The following is a 24,663-nucleotide window of genomic DNA, read 5'->3' as shown; positions in this document are numbered from 1 at the left end:
ATTGCTCAACAATTCTTTTATTTTACAAGTCACTGCATAATACCATAATATATTGATTTTGGGATTGTCATCAGTGTTTCTCAACTTTAAAAATGCCCCAGCTGAAGGTATTAACTTACAGATTGGGAAATAAACTATACCTCTCAGCTGATTTGGTCATGTGCTTTGTGTTCAGTTGAGAACATCTTAAGTTAGCGATATTACGTAAAATATTACAAGCACTGACATGTAGCCAGCATTCCAGTTGATTCTATTCTTTTTTAAATAGAATTTGATGTGAAACTTTGAAAAATAAAAAGCTAGTGGAATACACATCTTTTGAAAAGTTTTGAAAATCGATAAATTTTATCTGAAACAAACCTTGGTAGGAGCCAAATGGTTGCAGATGTATTTCTTACTCAGGTTTTCATTGAACCAATTTATTTTTACACGAAATTGCCAAACCACAGATGACTTTTTACAAATTGCCTCATAAATGAATTACGTCTAAATAGAATACATAATCAATTTCAAAAACAGTTTTTCGAGTTTCAATTAGATAGCAAAACAAACTCGGGACACTTTCTTTTTCGTTTCAGTATATGATTACTACAACTCAATGTACGGATCTTCCTTTATCGCCTGGAACATATTTCCTTGAAAGTCAGGGCAAATTTAGAACAGCAAAATTTAATATTATATTAAATGTTGCTTAGCTTATCATTTGAAGTATACACATAGATATGCAGATGTTAACATTCAAAATCGATTTTATTGAAATATTGACTATGATCGGAAGGATTTTTATAGCTCTGTTTTCTAGATACAGTCAAATTAGGAGATTGCGGTGGTTTAGTGGTTTAAGCGTTCGCTCGTCACGCCGATGGTTCGGGTTCGATTCCCAGCTAAAACGTATAAAGCCCATGTGATGTGTCGATCGCCGTGATATTGCCTGACTACTGCTAAAAGTGGCGATGGTACTATATAAACGATCTCGTACCTGTTCTGTTTCATTTGGGTGACGGGTAGCCAAGTGGTTAAAGTGTTCGTACGCCACACCAAAGCCCCGGTTCAATTCTCCGGACGGAGTGGTAGCAAAGTTAACAAAACAAATCATGAAGAAACATGAACGACTAATAATAAGGTTTATCAAAGAGGTGTTATTTCACATTAGAAAGAGTTCCCATCTTCTACATGTATTTGGCTAGCCAGCATCTTTGACAAAAAGAAACCCGCCTGTATTTTTGACGTAGTCTTTCGTAGATTTTACATGAAAAGATTCCAACATGATATTTCAGTGTCAGGTTCACTTGAAGTCTTTCTATAACATATCCCAATCACGTACGCCGCTTTTTACCAGCAGAATAAATACAATTTATCAAGAAGGAAAACTGCAGACTCATCTGTAAAATTTCTTGCTACGAAATCTGGCACTCAACATAAATGTCTGGGAAAACATAGTTTGATTAACTGTATATGTTTAAAGAACATGGTGACATTTGGCAGCGAAAGGGTCATTTTGACATTTTGAGTGTTGAACTGTTTCAACGTGACAGACGTGATAGATCAGGGACACATAGAAAGACTAAATGGTAGGTTTGATATGTTTGTATCTGGGTGCGTTACGTCCAACTACCTGTGAAGATCCGGGTTACAATTGGCCTTCAGTAACCCGTGCTTGTCGTAAGAGGCGACTAACAGGATAAGGTGGTCAGGCTCGCTGACTTGGTTGACACGTGTCATCGTATCTCAGTTGCGCAGATCGATGCTCATGATGTCAGTTAGTGGGTTGTTTTGTCCTGACTCGATTATTTACAAACCACCGCCATGTCGCTGGAATATTGCTGAGTGCAGCGTTAAACAACAAAGAAACAAGCAAACAAATAAATCTGAGAGCGGCTTTTCAACAAACAAAATTTCCTACATGAACGATAATGTCTTAGCCACAGGTATGTCCAATTATTAACGTTAAACGCCGCGATCAAGATTATTGCACTTACATAAAAGACGTGCTTGCACGTGTGCGAGTGTGGCTGCTTGCTTCAAGTTGCCAGTTTATGAGTAGAAGCACACTTAGATACTATTTCAGCGGCCATTGCTTAGAGATTACATAGCGGTTTTTTTATATTAAACATTATTGAAAAAATGGTGATCTCCAACCTGAATCACTAGTTTTCATACTGAAACCGACATCCATAAAATTATTAAATGCTACTTTTGAAATTCCAATTCATCATGAGTCGACACGATGTATTAAGCTTAATATGTTTACCGACGTTAATATTCTACGTATTATATATTATTTGTGAGAAATCCACTCGTACAGGCAATCAGAGACGGATACACATTTAGTCTGGGCAAATCTGTCTAATACCTAAAATGTAAATATCACTTAAACCTATTGTTCCAGAATACCCTTTAGGCGTACTTAAATATTTATATGTTGTCGATGATGATGACGATGGTGATGATCACTATGCTGCTGTTGATGCTGCTGCTGATGATGATGACGACGATGATGGTATGATGAGGATGATAATGAACCAATACGTGCTTCCACAAACTGAACATGGCGTCCACTTCGGCCATATTGAAAATGCGGTTCCCTCTATTCTTCAGCAATTTATGAAATTTGATAGGTGGTATGTTTCGTGAGTAGTACTACGTCATACCAATTTTAAATAGACATATAATACTGTAATATGTTATAAATACCAACTTGTGTTTTGGTTGTCTGAAATATTATTCCACAGGAATTCAGGTGAGCTACAGCGCTTGTGGCTTTATTTTTGTTGGGATGTTAAACCATCGTGAAGCTACTTTACATCAACGGACAATTAAATCTTCTTTCCCGTCGGCTTTTACATCCAGCACAGGGGACCAATCTACATTGGGGGATTTTACAAATAGGGCTAATGCACTTAAAGTGCATCTGTACTTCTGCGAGTTAACCATTACATCTGCTTCTTCAGACTGCAAAAACAAATTGAAACATCACGGTTCTGAATAGTGAAATGCGAACGGCATGCAGTTGAAATATGTTGTGAAATAGTAATTTGATTTCACAACTGATTTGATTATTCAGAATTTAAACGTTTTTGCAGTGTGTTACATGTCGGCCTGTATAGCTATGGCTTAGGGGCTGAAACATGGGGAGTATTGTGAGTATGTTTAGATCCGTGCACTTAGGTCTCGTCTGAGTGAGTGAGTTAAAATTTAATGTCACATCGGCAATGTTTCAGCTATATCTTAACGAGACAAACCTGTACATACAAAATAAACATATTTAGTCTGGATAACATCCTGACGTCGAAGAACAGAGGGGACAGGTGGTGTATCCCCGTGGTTAAAGTGTTCGCTCGTCACGCCGAAGGCCTGGGTTCGATTCCCCACATGTACATTGTGTGAAGCCCATTTCTGGTTCCCAGCCGTGATATTGCTGGAATATTGCTAAAAGTGGCGTAAAACCCATCTCACTCACTCGAAGAACCGTGTAGTAACTAGATAATCATATATATTTAAAACAAGTTTGAGAGAATTATAAATAAACTATCAGTTCACAATACAATACGGAAAGGGGCTAGAGATCGCAAGCGACCAAAGTTAGGTCACCTTGATGGGGACCGTGCGGGACTCTCATCTGAGTTGCAATGGAGGGTGAAAGAGGGTCACATGTGTTAGGTTGTACGTGCATATATTTATCCTCAATGCCATTTTGTCCCAAAAACAGCGATGCACCTCCCGACTCACTTCAATTACATCAATTAACCATGTTTACATCAAGTTTACTTTCGTTCTCATCATTGAAACAAATGTCAGATTTCCACATTTCATTATACAGTCACAAGTAGAGGCCATTTGCCAAATACTGCCGATGTCACTTAAAATCGGAACTCACTCACTCACTTTAAAAAAGTAAATGCTTACAGGCAAAAAACTCGCAGTGCGACGGCCGTCTGTGAAGAAAAGAGACAACCAAGTGAATAATGGACCAGAAAATCTAGTTGTTGATTTTGAAATACGACTGATGTGTAGACGTGCAGAGATTCCAGAAACAAATCATTATGTGTTATAATGCAATGGGAGATATATATTGCCTTGTGGGGACAGGACACTTGTGGCAATGTGATTTGAAACCTCTGATTTCGAAGGCCAATTTTTTTCCGGCTCTCATGATATTTTACTACGTGTTCCTTTATTTATTTCCTTGAGTATATACGCGATTAGCTGTAATACGTTTACAGCCAGGCCATGTATGGTGCAGAATTTCTGTAACCTCAACGTTACATGAGAAGTTTAACTATTTTGGATTATACGTGTTATATGAGACAAACTTGTTTTTTATCAAAGCATGATATCGTCGGTTGGACAATAGTAGACCTTATTACAGTAAGTGAGTGTTGTTTTACTACATAGTCGTTACATTCCTGCTCCACCATATAGCTGGAATGTTGCTGAATGCGGCGTAAATCTAAACTCACATTGCTGGTATTCTTGAAACACTAAACTAGGATCCGAGGACATCCTATCACATCAATCTTTGACCTACTACCATTGACTGTCCCGAACTTTACGGAACAACTTTCAGGGTAGTTTGGGTAGCATAGTGGTTAAGCCGTTCGCTCGTTACGCCGAAGACCCGAGTTCGATTCCATTTTCGGGTGTCCGACGCACTGGCATTGGTGGAATATTGCTAAAAATCACGTAAAAGCATACTCACTCACTCTCTGTTTCACAAGTTTGAAACTAGCGACCTCCATAATGATTCCAGGCTTGAAAGATATTTTGACAGATTTCTCGATGTTTACTCATTCACAATCGACAGCATGGTTAAATTTTAAAAAGGTTATTGTACACACCGTTAAATTACCTACATAACACTCACGTCTATTTTTCAATTTTGAAAAATAAATCCATCAGAAACCTTTCCATATAAAATAAACTGGTCTCCAATGGCGTCGTCATCCTAAAACGTATTTTAACTGTATCTACACTTACAGCAGCAGGATGCCGATCAAAGGTGAAGTCTGTCTCTGGTTCGGTTACATTATCCTTCAAGACCTCATATCTAATAGAAACTAACTGAATTAAAAAAAACGCAATTGTCTGTCAATCAGTTTTAAAGTCAACGTTATCAAATTACTCATCAGCTGAGAAGTTCTTCTGTCAATGACAGTGACACTCATAAACGCAACACGTACTGTCCGCCTGACTTGTAGATTTCACCGAGTTTCATGAATGAGTGAGTGAGTAAGTGAGTTTAGTTTTACGCCGCACTCAGCAATATTCCAGCTATATGGCAGCGGTCTGTAAATAATGAGTCTGGACCAGACAATCCAGTGATCAACAGCATGAGCATCGATCTACACAATTGGGATATGAAGACAGTATATGGGATATTGGGTCAGCGAGTCTGAACCCCTGCTAGTTCGCTGTCCCTTTGGTAGCCATAGCTTGAAAAGTACAGAGTCTTGACAAGTATGATTAACAGAAAATCAACCAGGTACAGCGTGAATCCCTATTTCATATACTAGAAATATATTCTGCATTAGAATTGTTATGAGGTGCCTCAACAAACGAAGGAAGAATAAAAGACAGAAAGAAAGAAAGGAAAATAAATAAGTGAATGAATGAATGAATACGAACTCTATCAAGGTGTGTTATATTCTTGCAATTTACATTTTCAGATTCAACTCGTAGCTTACAACACTGATATCTACTCCTCCTTCCGAGAGGCTCTACAAGCCCCGTACGGCATTGCTATCGTGTCTGTGTTCGCAGAGGTATGTAAAATATCAATATTCACCGTCATTTGAAACCTCTGTTGACGTCATCTATTGTTTTCGGAAGTTGATATTCATATGACTCTACTAATGCATATGGTTCTGCTCATCACTCCTCTCAGTCATGCTTTCCACCCCTCAGGTCTTGCTACCCTTCCCCTCAGGTCTTGCTATCCCTCCCCTCAGTCTGGCTTTCTTCCCCTCATGTCCTTCTTTCCCTCAAATCAGGTCTTGCTTTCCCCACCATCAGGTCTTGCTTTACCTCAAATCAGGTCTTGCTTTCCCTCCCATCAGGTCTTGCTTTACCTCAAATCAGGTCTTGCTTTCCATCAAATCAGGTCTTCCTTTCCATCAAATCAGGTCTTCCTTTCCATCAAATCAGTTCTTGCTTTCCCTTCCATCAGGACTTGCTTTCCCTCAAATCAGGTCTTGCTTTCCCTGAGCTCCCATCATGTCTTGCTTTCCCTCCCATCATGTCTTGCGTTACCTCAAATCAGGTCTTACCTTCCTCAAATCAGGTCTTACTTTCACTTGGCTCGGGTCTTGCTTTTGCTCGGTCTTGTGCTCTCTGTCCTCGAGGAGCTTACTTTTCCTCCCGTCGGCTCCTCCGTTAGCTCCCTTCTCGCCCCTCGAGTTTTACCATTTCAAGCAAAGTCACAGAATCGCGCTATATCATACACACAACTATGTATGTGGCTGACATTCACGGCTCATGTTTTATGTAACAAAACCGAGGCCTACAATGTTTATGCCCTTTGGGAATCCACATTGGAGTGCTCCCCCGCAAGCTATGCTTGAAACAGGCAACTTAATGAATCGGAGGATGAGGCTCGGAGGCTGGGTCCATTGCATGTAGCCGTAGTTCAAACGCATGGGGCATTGCTCTTGATATCAGAGGTCTATCTGGCCAGCTTCGTACATTTACAAGCCGCCGTCATATAGCTGGAAAATTGCTGAGTGTGGCGTTAAACAACAAAGTTCCGTACAAGCGTCACATCCTATATGTTTTACCATGTAAGCTCGCACACAATTCCTCCAATTTGTTTGGACAGCTGTTTTTATCATCCTGCTGTTTGGATCGGACTCAAAGCGACGCTGTTGCTGCGAATATTACAGCTAATTGGTCTGGGGTTGGGCATTCGTCAAGCAAGAATGGAGATGTAACATGGTAGCCATCTGAAGAAGCCATTCATCAGATCCAAACATTAATTCAGTTATGTTTTTCCTGTGTTGTTCTGCTCCCCTCTGCGATGCAGGGAAACCGCTGCACAGCACGCAACAGTTTCAAATATCGCTGATTCTTTTCCTGCCCGAACCCCGTGGCAGATACATCTGTCACTGTAGAGTCCACCACGCAAGCCCACATATCACAACACCGAACCATTACTGTAACAGTAGCGGGCTCCCGAGACAATAACCAGACGTTATAACTTATAACGCAACGGTCATGGACCGGTTCCAATTGACGTCATCAACTCGACAATTGATGGCGCGTGGAGATAAATGTCTCAGCCAAACGCTGCAGCAATGACAACCCCTCCAGCTTCATCCCTAAACGATATCAACAGTGTCCCTCTCCCTGTCACCCCGCATTACCCGTGTTTTATGGAGGAGACGGAGAGATCACCCAAGATGACTATAAATCTGTCACAACTCCAGAGTTATCTTTAATCAATGTCCTTGATTTCTCACAGATTGGTCAGCCCGTGAACGAAGCCTTTAAAACAATGGCAACCTTTGCGCAACGGATATTGTGGAAAGGTAAATCCCATTTTTTCATCTAAATGATCATTACTGTTCTCTACAAAAGTAATCGGTCTTTTCGACTGTTGAACTGTCTAAACTACCTCGTGACGGTTCCTCCTCGTTTGGTGGTGTCGTTGGGACGTATTTGTTTGGGTATACTCAAGGTAATAAGTAGAGGAACATGTGTAAGTGTCGGGGAACGGTTCACTGTTATATTGGATTTAGGGTATACTGAAGGTAATAAATAGAGGAACATGTCTAATGTCGGGGAACGGTTTAGTGTTATATTGGATTTGGGGTTTACTCAAGGCGATAAATGGAGGAACATGTCTAACTGTTTAGTGTTGGATTTGATTTGGGTATACTCAACGTAATAAGTAGAGGAATATGTGTAAATGTTGGGGAACGGTTTAGTGTTATATTGAATTTAGGGTATACTCAAGGTTATATGTAGAGGGACATGTGTAAATATCGGGGAACGGTTTTGTGTTGGGCTGTTGGTCACAATGCTGGCAACTCTTTGATCTTGACTGGGATCCTGTCTACCAAAAGAGCAGGCAATGGTCAATTACTCGATGGCGATGACTGCGCGACACTAAACAGTCCTTGGTCCACAGTACAGAATGAAAGCAAATAGTCGACTACTTGAAGCGTGTTTGTAAAGTGAAGCTGCTCTGGCCCAAATTGTATATCAACAGAACAGGCTGTTATCGCTTGAGGTGTAGGTATATCCCCGTGTTTGTTTACACTGGTACTAAGCCCGCTTGCGCACCTATACCGTGATGTGGAACTGTGATTCTTGAGAGATTCTTGTGTTGTCTCGTGTTGGGTGATAGCGTAAATCTTCCTGCACAAATGAAACATCGAACGATATTAGGTTGTAACGCAACTAGTCTTCTCATAATCGGAAACACGACGGGTATTGTTGGCACAGTGCACGAGGGTACGAAGTTTCGGGTGGGGATGAGGGTGAGGGTGAACGTGAACGTGGGTTTGGCCTTGTGCGTCTGACTTTGATATAGGGGAACCTTTAGGTTATCTGGAAGGCTTTGGGTGAGGTTTAGAGCAAGGGAAACTTTTGATCGTAATCAATGGATGTTGGGTGTCATACAAGGAGAAGCTCCTTTTCATTATCTTTTTCATGTGATGTGGGAACAGAGTTATTTAGCAATGCAAGGGTGCTTACTGGTTATTAAGTAAGGATACGGTTTCTTCATACTGAGGACTTGATGGTCAGGGAACAATGCGGGCTTACGTTTGGCCAATAACGTTGGGGGAAAGGCATTATTTTCCAGCAACGATACTCGATTCCTGTTGACATGTTTAGGCACCGTTCCACAAAGCCATCTTAGCGCTAGGATTGTCGTAAGTTTCCTTTGTGGGATTTCGATTGTTTGTTTGTTTGTTGTTTAACGCCGAACTCAGCAATATTCCAGCTATATGTAAATAATCGAGTCAGATTTACCATCGTTTCAGCGGTTAGATAGCTTTGTGGAACGGCACAGTCTATGGCTGAACTATTGCCGATGTGACGTATAATTTTAACACACAATTACAGAATATCATTTGAGTGAAAAGAATAGGATTTATTTGTTTTAGTTTTTTTCATTGTTCGAGCTGCCCAAACTAGACCCTTGATGTGAGAGCAAATCCCGCAGTGATTCCGTCCTTGGACGTTTGCCGCTTTGGTGAATTCCCTGATCACGGGCGTGGTACGGACAAACCTACAAACATTATCAGGTCTAACTTTTAATTCAGCTCCGCCCAATGATCACAGGTTCCTAGCATGCCAAAGGGACGTAACTCTGCACAGCGAGTTATAGCGTTGAAGACCATCGGGTCAGTGGCGCCCACATGGTCATAAAAAGAAGGTTCTGTTTGATCGCAATTCTAGGTTCTGATGATGCCGACACGTACAAATTGGATAAAGATTATTCACAGATGTGTGAGAACTGTTTAAGGTTGTCGAACTTAACTTGAGCGAAATAAAAACGTTGACTATTGTCAGATGAAGTATAAATAACAATTGATGTTGGCAGTTCTCAAAATACAGTCTGTTTGATCGTTCTGAAGAACGATTTTCCTCCAGAACGTTTTAATGATCACGTCTGAGTAGAACAGCTTGAAAGAAAGAAATGTGTTTATGAGTGTATTTGTGTTTTCTCTGATCTTGAGACGTCCTTCAGAATGGCATCTAATGCTATAAACCTCGCTTATCGGGTTTCTCAACAAGGATTCATTAGGTAACACACCCGAAAAGTCAAATCTCGACTGAGACAAAAACTATTCTTGATAAATTATTATGTTTAATGTCATTATTCATTCAAAGATGTCAGATTTTCCCCTTGAACTAATACGAACCTATTTATGTGAATAATGGTCATCTAAAATGTAACTATATATGCTCAGAGGCCTTGAACAACATTCAGTTGCTTGGGGTGAATCATACCTGAGTGAGTGAGTGAGTGAGTGAATACTGCCGCATAATCAATACTGCAGCCATTAATGTGCAGTCTAATGTGATGAGAAAACAGAAGGTCGAACTCCAAGTTATAAATCTGTAACATCACATTATCACGTTTGACAAAACAGATCAACAACTAGTTTCTTTATGAACTTACCTGTCATACGAATATCTTATTATATGACATGACTCTTCTTTTTCTGAAAGTCGCTATAAATGTTTTACGATGATATTTGCAAGTAAAATTCTGGAACATGACACGTCAATGATGTAAGAAGCCATTAAAGCGATTGCGTCAACTCTCTTGCCTATAAAGTTCAGATAGACAGAAAATATGCATTTGTAAAAATCGTCGTTTGTTATAAATAGCCCGTACCTAACCCATTAAAGATCAGTTAGACCCGTGAAAACCCGGTTTAGAATTGGTTTACAGCTACCCATGCTTGTCGTTAGAGGCGACTAACGGAATCGGGTGGTCAGGCTCGCTGTATTGGTTGACACATGTCATAGTAACCCATTTGCGTAGATCGATGCTCATGCTGTTGATCACTGGATTGTCTGGTCCAGACTCGATTATTTACAGACCACCGCCATATATCTGGAATATCGGCGTTAAACAACAACAATGTACATAGTTAATGGTCAAGAGCCATGGCCCAGGGCGAAGGACAAGGGGGAGATTTAGTATCACAGAGGGCCCATAACACTGGGTAAATATAACATTAGTAAACTTTCAAATGCCCTTAGGCCCTTTCTGCATAATTGATTTACTATCCAGTCTATGCTTTTCACGCATCAGTATCTGAGAAGACCAAGTTTGGGAATGTAAGTTATTTAGTTCATGCATAATTTAATGCACGTAGGAGGGACTCTATTATCTGAACATTTCGATATAGAAAGCTGATCGGGGAGGGCGTCAAGGATATTATATAGTTTACTTCAGAATGGAGGCGACGGGTTCCACAATCTGTTATGGCCCAGTTAGAATTGTTCCATGCTTGTCGTGAAAGGCAACGAAGACATCGCATGGTCATATCACCATGTCCCAATTGCTTAGATCGGTGCTCATGATTTCAACCACTGGGTTGTCTGGTCCAGACTCCATTATTTACCGGCCACCACCATATAGCAGGAATATTACTGGATGCGGCGTTAAGCACAAAACTGGAGAACGAATCGAACTTTATGTTAATATTGATTGTTATGTATGCGTCCTTATGAGGCCACAGATCTATTCTACAAAGTACATACAGTGTTGAGTACATCGGGTCGATCAGCGGGTCAAGTAACGGGATCGAGCAACCATGGTCAAAGAGAATTAAATGTATCGTACGTGGAAATGCGTACTGCAGGGAAACCACTTCACAAGTTACAATTGGTGTAATCTTATGTTATTAGTATACAAAGGGTTGTTTCGCTTTTATTTAGATCTACCAGTTTGAAAATTACAGCCGTCGACTTCTAATTTGCGCAAGCATTGTTGCGAGATAGTGGGAGAGTGTATTTTTAAGATAGATTAAGTGATGTTCCAACAATTTCACTGCTGGGGACTCTAGAAACGAGCCTCACACATTGTGCCCATGTGAGGAATCAAACCTCAGGATTCTTCAGAAAGAACAAACACTTTAACCACTTGGCTACACCACCGCCCTTGGTACGACGAGAGAACACTTTAACCTTAAAGCTACTCGCCTGTACGCTATCAAACCGATATTCCACTAAATACTCATTAAATATCCATGTCATTACTCTTGGTAATCAGCAATTAGTTATTAACGAGGTGATTAAATGTAAGACGACCTTATTACTCTTTCATCGGTCGCCATACTGCGAGGTATTTATATCTCGATGCCAGGGAGGCAGATAGAGCCCTCGCGATGACTTCAGTTGATGTAAGTGTCTAATTTAACAGGGCTAGTCTGGTAACTACAGTACAAACAGAAATGTCTTAATGGATTTGGAATTCACGTTATCTCAGCTCATGGTCTCCAGTGAGAGTTTCCCGAGTTTATTAAGTGTCGGAAATCAATACTGAACAAAGATTGACACAGAAGCTTTCGGTATTATCTCTTGCTGAGAGAAAACTTGAAGTTATTTAAGATGTTATATTTGTTGACGTTACATCGTGTTGTTCAGACAAGATGGGGCTTCTCTCAAATACAAAAATCTCGTTTCTCCATGTTTACGGGGAATTATGGGATTCTCCTAATATACTGACATTCATCTTGATACGTGTACGTACTCATGTTTCGATGTATTTTTAAATCCAGATTTTCTAGTCAAATATCGGCTAGGATTCTCTCCCGTATTGAATATTGTGGTGCTTCGTCTTGATACCAGATCTTGTCTCGCCTGCCAAATCTGTCTGACCGACCAAATCTCGTCTGACCTTCCAAATCTCGCACAACATCGCTATGTGCGTCTCGATTTCGTCCTGAATACGTTTCTAGGTTTTTCGGGTCGGTTTTGTAGGCTACTGATTAAAGTGTTCGCTTGTCACACCGACATCCCGAGTTCGATTCCCCAAATGAGTGGAAGGTGTAAGGCACATTTCCGGTGTCACGCGCTGAGATATTGCTGGAGTATTGCTAAAAGCTCACCTTACGCGATCTACCAATGGCCTTTCATCCTGAATTTGGAAGACCTGTAGTGTATCAGCGTAACTTGCTGATGCTGGCAGATGCTCGTGCGTGTTAAAGGAAGTAAGTGTATGTGCCTCAACATTCCCATGGGACTTGGCGCGGGAAGTGATGTAATAAAATACCTGTCTAGTAGTTGTGGTAGACAGGAACCCAGTTAGTGCTCAACTTCACCACATTTGTGACCATTACGACTTGCTCGGAACCACATGTAACCACAGCCAGATCAAAGGGAGATAAGTGATGGATGGTGTGAATGGGACAAACAATAATTATATGGCTTGTGTAGCGTCATCAGATGGATTACCGACACGTGCCACTCAATATCCGGGACACGACGAATGTTGATCCGCGCATGCGTAGTACAATGAACAAATATAAGAGCACCCAAAGGATTAAATAAACCTTTACCCAAGCAGATGTGTTTCAATACCATCAGAGAGATTGCAAGATTTTAATTACTGTGTTATTCCTTGGAAGTGTGTTAGCCGCCGATGAGGCAATCTCTCTCTGCTTTTCCGTATTCTATATAGCATGTACTTTGTGACGTGAGTTCTTTAAAAGGGACTTTTATTTTCCGCCCTTCTGTCAATGCGGTGATTGAATAGTAACCTTTGTTCTGATGACGCTGTCGGTAATTAAACAAAGCAAGGATTGACGTTCCCGTCATCAAATCCCCAAACTGTTGTATTTTGCCACAGTCGGATGTTAAAACGGTTTGCGTTGGTGAGTTCATGGAGATGATACAGTGTTCCATCATCTGGTCAATGTTTAGTGTCAGTTTTGCGATCGTCACTGCAGGGGATGTGTATCGCCCAACTGGGAATGTTAGCCAATTTACACCATCTTCGTTTGGCTACAAATCATAAAGTATGAAAACTATGCATAAAGGAATCGGTGGATTTTTGTGGTGGTTGTCATGTTGCTTTCCAAAGCCTTGCCGTTTTGTCTCGCTTAGCTGGTTGGTTGGTTGGTTGTTTAACGCCGCACTCACTAACCTTCAAGCTATATGGCGGAGGTGTGTAAATATTCGAGTCTGGACTAATTAGGATTATGTACCATAAAGGTATAGGTATACTGTTCACAACACCAATGTTCATGTGATGAGTGAGTGAGTGAGTTTGAGTCGGGCTGTCAATGTAAATCTAACTTAAAAGAAAATACGTCAGAAAATAGAAAGCAAATGCTAGGACGGGTCGTTTGAGGCGCGGCAATTAGCTGTGAAACCTTTCTCTCTTCTTAATTCAAAGCGTGAGTTTTAGTTGGGTTACCCATGGAAACCTATCACCTACTTTATACCTGTCCATCCCCCCTCTCCCTCCCCCTCTCTCTCTCTCTCGCATGCATGCAAACACCCACGCACGTATGTACGCGCGCGCACGCACACACACACACACACACATACAGATTAACTGTCGTTAATGAGCATCCACATACATACAAGCAAGTATGAAGCACCCTTAGATCATTAGTCAATTTTAAGCCGCTGACCCTACCGTTCCTGGGTGGTTGATATTGGTTCCAACCACACTCTTGTTTATAGGCATAATGGGGCCGTTGTTGTTGGCCACAATTTAATCTAAATTCAGTGTAAATTCAAAGTACTCCCTCCTTATTCCAAGGACAATAAAGCATTGGTCGGATCAATGAGCTCGACCCGGGGGAACCTTTGGACTTCCAGGTTTCATGTTGTCTTTAATAACATTCAATATTTGATATCATTTTACTCGCAACACGCTCACATTTGTAATCTCTTTCAACACTGAAAACATTCAATCTCATGAAACAAAAGCAAACAAATAAATTATGCATCACATTACAAATATTTTCTGTTTGATGACATGCAAATATGCTGTGTTGTAATAAAACCGAAAGGTCACCAGAATTGTATCTTCTGTCACTGCCCCCTCGCTGATGATATTACACAGATCCCCCAACGAGGCATTGTCTTCAGGAACGCATGGAAATTTATGCTTTAGAAAATAGGTTTTTATAATCTCCAAAGCGTTAAGTTAGAAATGCGATCACGTACAATTCGGGAATATTTCACATTTCTTCTGATTTGATCAATATTGGTTGACAGCCTAAACGCTGGGTGTTAGGGTTAACGTCATGGAAGTCTAAAAGTGGCAGTTTAATCAGGGTTAGCGTTAAACATCTGTAACATGTCAGATGAATTGTCATAGTTGCTTTTCTCATGCATCATCTGATGTGTATCAGCATCCTGTCGAATCTTGATTTGGTCCATTTTGTGGTGTGGTCACGAGTTGACCAGTACGACCACTATAACAAACAGACATTAATGGCTCATTTTCCCGTTGTCCTTTAAAAATATGCAGTTTCGCGATGACATCACTGAAGTGGTCTTGTTGAAGAAGGCTGTCCTGTCTCATAAAAATGGAACCGTTATGCCACGAAAGAGTCTCATTTGTTGACAAACAATACATCAGAGATGCTCTGACGGCGCCTCGGTAAACAGCAAAAAGGTCGTGGCTGTGGCCCTTAGGCCCGGGTTGCCATTCCCCAAATGGGTACAATGTTTGGAGTCCTGGGGTCGCCAGGAGTGTGTGTTGTTAAATGTGACGTAAAACCATCTCCCTCATTCACCATCTTTGGGATCATTGTCACCAGGAACTAATCGTTTCTCAAGGCCAAAGTTACTTATTTATGTATCCGACATCTTCAGTTATGTCTGTATTCAAATATTTACGTAAATCTAAGCATGGTATTTAAGAGAAAACGTGCCTAGCTCATCTGGTGTAAAAGATATATCTCCATCACGTGACTCGAAACTAGACGTCAGTCAGCTGGTATATTTACGTTTCTATTCCCGTTACAAGTAACGTATAATGATACTTCCCTGTCGTGGTCACTTCCTGGGGCCGACTTAGATATGACAGCTGATATATATCCCCCGCGGTTGGTAAATACTCTTGACAGTGTGGGGGAAACTCTAGTGATCCCTGGGGGTGGGGAATGCAGTCTGGGCTCGCCACATCGACCAGAGGAAGTCACTCGTGGGAGCTCATGGGACTCAGTTTGCCTTTAGCTTCAGTAGAATGTAGAGTCATTGGAGAGTGTGTGTTACATTTCTCTGCAATCATTATGGTTGTCTCAGTGCAAGAAGTATCTCAGAATGCCATAAACTGATACAATTGATACCGTGTCAGTGTTAAAGAGACCATGTTAGATCGTGAATGTGATGTAAAGTCTCACAATTTACAGAGAGTTTAATTATGATGTTTATTTCTTATGCAAATTGTCTCATGTCGCATAGATGGAAAATAGTTTATTATTAATGCTTGTCTATGACATGGTACTTTTTCACGACAGGCTTCCTGCCTCAGTGAGAATTTATTGTGGTTACATCGATACTACGTTTTCCGAAATCTTCCAAAGGCTCACAAGATTTTAGATGTATAACTTTTGTTTGATGTTTAACGCCACATCAGCAATAGTAACTTTTGTGAAAATACGAGCGCAGATCTGGTTCTAAGAAAAGGATTATGTTAATGTTAAGCTCAAATGTCGGATTCGATCGAATCCTTGGACCATGGGAGGTAACTCTACACAGTACAGTGGGTAAATCACAGATGCACATTTGGCTATTTACCGTTGTTGAATGTGACAAGTGAATGGTGTTTTGGGCAACTTTCGGCTTTGATGCAGAATACGTAAACATGTCTATAAACAAAATAATGACAAAAAAATATTAACTGTTGTATCATTTACATCGGACAAGAAATATAAAGAAAACCTCCTTAAGTATTCTTGTCTGTCATTTACGAAAGAAAACCACTTTTAACTTCGAGTTTTAGCATATCTGTTTTGACGTTACATTTTAATGTTTTTGAGTAAAGCTCTTTTGATATATTGATGGGATGCTTATGACTTAAAACAGTAAAATTTCGGGAGATAAACGTTTCTATTGCAGGAGTGGCGTTTATCTTGTATTGCTTCAACATTTTGACATTTTACTTCAGTCATTATCTTTTTAAAATTTGATCGAGTCTTTTACTTATGTTATATCGAGCGAATGTGAGACATTGTGGTACCTGGCGCCGCAATTAAATGTGGAGCGTTGTATCGAAAATCGAAGCGTCGTGTCCTTCAGCCACAACAGTTTGTTTGTTGTTTAACGCCGCACTCAGCAATATTCCTTCCATATGGCGGCGGTTTGTAACTAATCGAGTCTGGACTAGAACATCAAGTGATCAACAGCATGAGCATCGATCTGCGCAATTGGGAACCGATGACATGTGTCCACCAAGTCAGCGAGCCTGACCATCCGATCCTGTTATTCCCCTCTTACTACAAGCATGGGTTGTTGAAGTCTTTAGGCACGGTCCTAAACAGCCTCAGTGACGGACAGGGAACTTGCAGACATCCGTGATCTAGCTTAAATGTTGCTTGAAACAACATTCTCTCACATATAATTGATTGATGAAGTGATCAAACATCAGCGGAAATTGGTAATAAAGAGCATATAATTTCCATCTTCATATTTCTTAATGTCATGTGCTTTCACAAAATATTAAGTGAGTGAGTTTAGTTTTACGTCGCTTTTAGCAATATTCCCGCAATATCACGGCCGGGGACACCATAAATGGGCTTCACACAATGTACCCATGTAGGGAATCTAACCCGGATCTTCGACGTGACGAGCGAACGCTTAACCACTATTCTACCATGGCTTTTAAGTATGTTCGTTTTTGATTGGCTGTTACTAAAAAATTAGAAGTGAAAAGTTTTCAAATAAGCACTTCTGAGAGCCGGTTCACTGCGCGTAGTGTAAAAACACTACGCAAGGATAATGAGTGCATATTTAAAACGCGTTCTATTCATGGTGCATATGTCATGGTAGAATGGAGATAATCCTACTGTGTTTACATTTTGGAAGTGATTATAGTTGGTTGAACCCTGCTAAATAGAATAGAATAGAATAGAAGAATAGAATAACACTTTAATGCCTTTTAAGGAATTTGTGTTACGTCAGCAGAGCTACTGACACATTAGAGAGATACAAAACATATTTACATAAATTCTTTGATTTAGGTATCTTGACATTTGTTTAAGAGAGATGTGGTACTTGGAATAAAGGATGTACGAGCTCTCTTAGTTTTCACAATTGGAACTTTGTAGCGGCGGCCTGAAGGGAGGATGTTGTATTCCGAATTTAAGTAGTGAGTACGGTCAGATATGATTTTGACAGCTTGATTCACAATTTGGCGCTCATGTATTGATGATAAACATTCAAATCTGACTCTGAAATTCAATTATAAGTTCCTTTATTTTTGTGACATTTAAGAACAAGTGGTTTTCTGCACACCAAGTCGTAAAATGATTAATGTCCTCTTTATACAGTTCTTCAGAATCAGTGTCGTTCAATTTGCCGACAATTGCTGCATCATTTGCGAACTTCACAGTTCAACAGGTTGAATTCGAGCTTGCACAATCATTAGTGAAGAGGGTGAAAAGAACAGGAGATATTACACAGCCTTGTGGTGCACCATGAAACATTTAGCAGCGTTCAACCAACTATAATCACTTCCATAATGTAAACACAGTTGGATTATCTCCTAATTATCATTTCGAATTTTTAGTCAAGAACATGTACTGCTTCCAGGCTTAGACAGCCTAGTGGTTAAGGTAGTTGCTGTTACTGTGGAGAGATGGTCGGATTCCCACATGGTTTCCAATACAATGGTGTACAATATGTTGTACGGTTATGACGAATTAAAGGGATTGTAGATTTCAATAATTAATTAGATCACTGTTCCAAAACTTACCGAAACGGATATTTATCAATTATATCCAACAAAAATTGTTTTTTGCGAAATATTTATCGTTTTGTTTGGAACCATGTTTTAATCATGACGTTTATCTGTTCCCAGGCCAGTCAACCCGGGTAGAGACGATCCCCGCCAAAGCCCTCTTCCCCAACACCAACTATTACGTCACGTACGAGGGGTCACTCACACAACCCGGATGTTATGAGACGGTCACGTGGGTCATATTCAACAAGCCCATATACATTTCAAAAGATATGGTAAGCATGTTAGATTCATTATTTGTCTAGTTTAACGGCTGCCTGTTTATTTGTCACCTGCATCTTTTGTGACAGGCTGCAGGTTGTGTAAATACAACACCTGCGTATTTAAGATCCGGTTTATTGGCCCTCTACAACCCAAAACGCAACTAACGGGATCTGATTGTCAGGCTCGCAGACTGCCAGTTGCAAAGATCGATGCTTATGGCGTCTGTTAAGTTTGACGCAAAGAAACAGTTTTTGCCACAACCAAATATGAAATGCAAAATATATATCTTTCTTCCTCAATTGCATATTCATTTGAAGATAGGTAAGCTGCATGACCTATACGCAAACCATTAAAAGTTGACGGGGAGATTTATTCAAGTATTTTTAATTTAGCTGCCGATGATGAGATGATGTGGCATTCAGCTGAGTGTGTATGTCATACTTTGTCCTGGCGAAGAGAGTACAGAATATCAACCACGACCATATCGATATACACTTGACATTTAACACTGGAGAATCACGGCCATGTCAACAGTCGATGGTGATGTCAATTACGTTGGTATATTGAGCATGTGAAGAAACCGTTCTAAAGAACTTATAGGTCTCCAGTCAGATCTATTGATTTGGCATTTAACTGGACAAAACTGACAGGCTCATATGTTCTGGAAATGTCGGATTTATCAATAATATGTGCTTCTTGGTTACCTTCCTCTAGTCAATGGCATAAAGTCTCCCTAAGATATTTGTTGCTTCCCTTTAACTGCTTTGACTTCACTATTCTTGGAGTGAAGTCTCAGAGAATGAAGTATCAGGGTCTCCCGTTTCTCTGAGGGGCCGCAATTAGCTGGGAAGAGTTACGTCCCTTAGGTATGCCCAGGTGTTATGATCGTGGGACCGAATTCAATGCTTGTCTTGATAATGTGTCTAGGTTTGTTGGACCCAAGGGCGGATTTCACCAGTAATAAATGTTCTACCTCGCTCGGGGTATCAAGAAGCACGCCGTGATATAACCAACTTTCTGTCAAACTGCAAACTACTCGTCCCTCTTTGCCATTCTGATATCCTGATGCGTTCGCCTCAGCCCAGTCGGATATAACGTCGTTTTAACAGCATCCCAGTTAAGTCAGAGTATGTCCGTCCATTGTAAAGGGGTGGGCTCGGGGTCAGCCACTTTCCCCCCTCAGACGTTTAGTAAAACCAACGAGCAAGGATGTGGTGCTGCCAAAGTAAGAGAGTCTATATCAGGGAATTGAACACACAAGGATTCTGGCTACCCTGTGGACTACTCCCTGAAAAGGAACTCTGCACAGCTAATTGCGGCGCCTTAGACTACTGGACTAGCATTTGGTTTCTACTGATTTCTAAAATTTGAAGTAACCTTTCAAGTGTTGTTTGCTGCAGCTGACGTCATTACGGCGCCTCCAACAAGGTATAAAAGACGACCCAAACAACATCGTGGCCAACAACTACCGCCCCATCATGCCTATAAACAACAGAGTGGTTCGAACCAATATCAACCATCCAGGAACGGTAGGGCAAATGATGTTACAGCACGTTAAAAGTTTGTGCCTTTTTAGTTACTAGCGCTTACAGAATTACTCTGGGCTTGAGGGGGCTGTTTGGTAGCCTTTGGTTAAAGCGTAGAACCAGATGTGATTCCCCACATGGGTACAGTGTGTGGAGCCCATTTCTGGTGTCCCCCACATATTGCCTAAATATGACTAAAGGCGGCCTAAAACTAAACTCACTCACTCTAGTCTTTTATTTAGCGTATACGTTTTGGTTAGCATTAACTAAATAGGATCAAACTATGTTTAATATATCGCGTTGGTTCATTCTGGTTCACTGGTTCAAGGTGAAAAGTAAAGTTTTATATTATTAAGTTAACATCACAGTTTAGAATTTTTAGAACTGATCTAAAAATGTTAAGTTGAATATGGAGAATGGAGCTAAGGATATTATTGATAGTTTACTTCATCTTTATTCAAAATGAATGAGGCATCTTTCATCTCTGTCCTTAGGATAGCTGACCATATTACATGAATAGTTATAAGTTCAAAGCTTGGAATAACATGGAATATGATACTTGTCCATGATTCTGCCGATTCCGTAGACTGATCGTTCAGTAGATGAATCCTTCTGGAAAACCCGTTAAGCCAGGTTTTGTGCTATTCTGGAAGACGTCTCAAGATCAGGGAAAACGCAAACAGGCACATAAACTTCTTTCTGCTCCGATTACAGCAAACTGTTCTGCGCAAACGAGGAAAATTGTTCATTTCAAGTATCCTCTAAAACAATATCTTCTTGGAATTTTTAATAAGTTTTATTCAGATTCTTGAAGCCAAATTATATATCCCAACGGTTTTGCAAGACTGATGTTTCAATATATCTGACGTCAGAGAAACAACTTCACAAAGCAATGCAAAACATTTAGATTATAGCGATTTTGAAAATCAGAGTAGCCTTGGCATATTATGAAACAACCATGTTTTGCCCATACAGATATTTTCAATTGGAAAGTATCTTTTGAAGGACATTCCAAGACTAACGCTTAATCTCTGAATGCATAATTTTGATTGTAACAAATAAACCCATTTAAATTGAAAAGGAGCCCAAAGTAGACCAGAGATTGGGGAGAATTAGACTTGCTTCATTTAGGGCTTTAGCACTGAAGGGAGGGCAAGAGAGTATGGAAAATAATATGGTTCAGGGACTGTGAGACAGACTACGATATTCTCTGTTAGTCGGACATCATATAGTGATGTAACATTCTGAACTTAGCTTTCCACGTTTTAATCGCAGTCGATTCTGGTTCAGTTCATTGCCCTCAATGGCGGCGGTATTCCTGATGCGGCAGTTAGCAGTATTTACTTCACTCACTCACTCACTCGAGTTCGATTCCCCTCGAGTAAGTGAATGTTATTATAGGCCGCCGTGCTCGGGAATATTGCAACACAATTACGGCGGTAGGTGAGTACAATTATCTGGGGCAGACAAACCCGTGATGGATATCATGAGTAACACCATCAACCGTCACATGGTTCTTAGTGTAACATCACTCACTCACTCATGACCATTTAAACTCTGGAGGCCTATTTGGATAGGAAATATTTGTCAATTGTTAGAGTCACGTCTTTCAGAAATTGCAGAAAACTTTTACCATTTACCTGGCATCACTTTGAACTTCCTTCCTATAAAATGCTACAAATACAATGTTGTCCTGCGCGGCGTTAAACTAAATTCCTTCGCAGCTACTTATATCAATTTCGGTAACTACCATAAACCATCGAGGCTCACTGACAAACCATCGCAGGTGCCTGTAACACAAGAAGGAGATTTTGATTGAAATATATTTCGTTCACAAATGGAATTTGTTTTTCTTTGGGAGATTCGATTTTCTTTGACGGGCATCGATGTCATATTTGATTGAATTATTCTTTATGAGCCGAACCTGTGTGAAAAATTCGATAGCCTGATAAATTCAATTGAAGAAACAAATTTCAAGATGACAGGTCTTGTTATATCCTACCCGAGTCGTCCCGTAGTGTATTTCATACATGTAATTACACGAGTTGGGATTTTTCAGTGGGTTTTATCCTATAGTTTGGGCAAGGTGGCCGCATATTAGAACGTCTGGGTCGCAGAAACATGATTCAAGTTAGAATACTGAGTTGCCCCCCTCAATTCTGCTAGAAGTCGCTGATATGGGGTTTGAGTGAGTATTGTTTTACGCCGCTTTTAGCAATATTCCAGCAATATGAAGGCTTCACACACTGTACCCGTGTGGGGAATCGAACCCGGGTCTTCGACGGGTGACGAGTGGACGCTTTAACCACTAGGCTTCCTTTCTGCCCCAAATAGGGGTTTGAATCTAGACTTGATCATTTATTTGGGGTGTGGTGAACAAATTCCAATTGCGCACTCATATCATTGATATCTCATAATTCGCTGAACAGAGTTGTTTCCCTTATCTCTGACAAGATGAATTGATAATGGGTTTCAATCACTAATGCGCCCTGATAATTATCATTGGTGTGTGGTTACATCTATGATCGTTTATCTTTGGGTCTTGGTCCAACATCAGTTGAGTGAGTCCATATTGTTTCTAGCCTCATCAGCAATATTCAAGATATGCCAAGGCAGCTTTCAAAGAATCGATTCTGGGCAAGACACACCTATGGATGCCTATGTACTGAGAACCCAACTCACGCACTTTGCCCATCTATATATCGATGGAGACTTGGAACTTCGAATATACACGTATTGATCTGAAACCAAACAAACCAAAAGAAAACCGCGAACACTGCCATTTCTGACAGTTAGTGTTCCGTGTGCAACGAAACAAGCACCATGGAACAGGTGTTTCCGGTGGCGCGAGACTGTGCACGTGGAGTTCGTGCTCTCCGTGTATTCGTCAATGTGTCACGTGGATTGGCGGCATACCTTCAGCACTGTTGTTATCGACTGCACGTGTTATGCAGATCTGGGGGTTCAGGTCAGGTCGAAACCGTTTACCGGACAACTAATGTTTGTTAACTCTTGTGGCATAAAGCTACTTGTTTCATTCAAGTATTAAAATGACTGTTTTTCTTCTTTTCAGAGCACAAGCAACATATGTGGGATGACACGATACACGTTTTATCAAAGTGAGTGTTATTTATATTTGGAACGTTTGGTTTTCGCACATTCGGGTTTGTTTGCATATTGTTTTAATTCCACAATCAGCAGTATTACAGCTGTATGTTGTCAGTGATCGAGTCTGGAACAGACAATCCAGTGACTGACATCATGAGCATCGATCCCCGTAACTGGGATTCAAGGACAAGCATAATCCAAGTCAGCAAGCCACACCACCCCGTCAGTCTACACAAGCATGGGTTGCTGAAGACCAGTTACAAGACGGATCTTCACGATACTGTTAATCAGTGACTGTTAATATTTGTCACCACATGTTTTCAATGTCGTCAGTTACTGCCTTAGGACCTTTGAAGATCCGGGCTAGATTTGGTCTTCAGCAACCCTTGCTTGTCGTAAGAGGTGACTAATGGGATCGGATGGTCAGGCTCGCTGACTTTGTTGACACATGTCATCGTATCCTGATTGTGTTGAACAATGTTCATGTTATTTACAGATCGTCGCCATATAGCTGGTATATTGCTGAGTGCGGTGTTGCAGAACAAACAAAATACTCCAAAAGATTAACCTAATATAACGCTTGAAACTTCCCGGTCTGGTTCGGGTTAGGGAGTTTTACCAGCGTTAATATGATTGGGTCTTTAGGCCAACTCAATACTTGTACATACTATGATACTGATTTGTCAGGTTGATATGAGTCACAGCTAGCTCTTTTGTTTTCATCACAATCAAGGTTAGGTAGTATCGCTCGATTTAAAAAGTAGTATCAAAAGAGAAAGAAACTTATTTTTGCCGTTTCAAATCAAGGTGTTAAGATTTAAGAATACTTCAACTGGGAGTATCCACAAAAATACATCGACGAATATCGTTTATTGCAATTAGGTGGGGTTGTTTTAACAATGTCACTTCGCAGGAGAAAAATCCGTAAATGTTTTTTCAGTGCAATAGAATCTTTTCATCTTTGGGAATATGTATCTTGAAATGTCTTTTATTGTGTGCAGAAAACCTCACGTAAATTATTTTAAGAGTAGATTAAATTAGTAAACAATCAATGGTTTTTATTTTCAGCTTGAATAGCATCAAAGTCATTAACAATTGGTTACATTTGAAACATGTATAAATTTAAGAACTCCTTATGATACCATACTGAGTCGACAAGTAAAATTACAGACTGTATAAACTCAGTTTTAACCTGACCCCCCTTCTGTTTTCCAGTAAACCCGTCCCTTGATGTCTGACGGAAGACCAGGATGCAGTATGACCGTGCTGGCGCCACACTTCAACATTGTAACATAATGTATGCATGTCGCGTTTTCTGTCATATTTATATATTTTTGTACAAATGTAGAGTTGTAATAAAGAACAAAAATTAGAAATGTA

The 24,663-nt window shown here is 40.4% G+C and overlaps 1 protein-coding gene across 1 annotated transcript; it reads left to right on the top strand.

The window, feature by feature from the left end:
* The first annotated feature begins 1,903 nt into the window (after window positions 1-1,903).
* On the top strand, window positions 1,904-24,663 carry LOC124289723 (putative carbonic anhydrase-like protein 2). The gene is made up of 8 exons (XM_046726356.1): window positions 1,904-1,928; window positions 2,390-2,500; window positions 5,635-5,762; window positions 7,457-7,523; window positions 18,506-18,660; window positions 20,050-20,178; window positions 23,249-23,294; window positions 24,499-24,663. Exons 1-8 carry the CDS (start codon window positions 1,904-1,906, stop codon window positions 24,519-24,521), a joined length of 684 nt encoding a protein of 227 aa, XP_046582312.1. The 3' UTR covers window positions 24,522-24,663.

This window comes from Haliotis rubra, unplaced genomic scaffold (genome assembly GCF_003918875.1).
Source record: "Haliotis rubra isolate DU_JTF1 unplaced genomic scaffold, ASM391887v1 Scf448, whole genome shotgun sequence".
Taxonomy (NCBI): domain Eukaryota; kingdom Metazoa; phylum Mollusca; class Gastropoda; order Lepetellida; family Haliotidae; genus Haliotis; species Haliotis rubra.
Note: the sequence above shows the minus strand (reverse complement) of the source record. Positions and strands in the feature narration are given on the sequence as shown.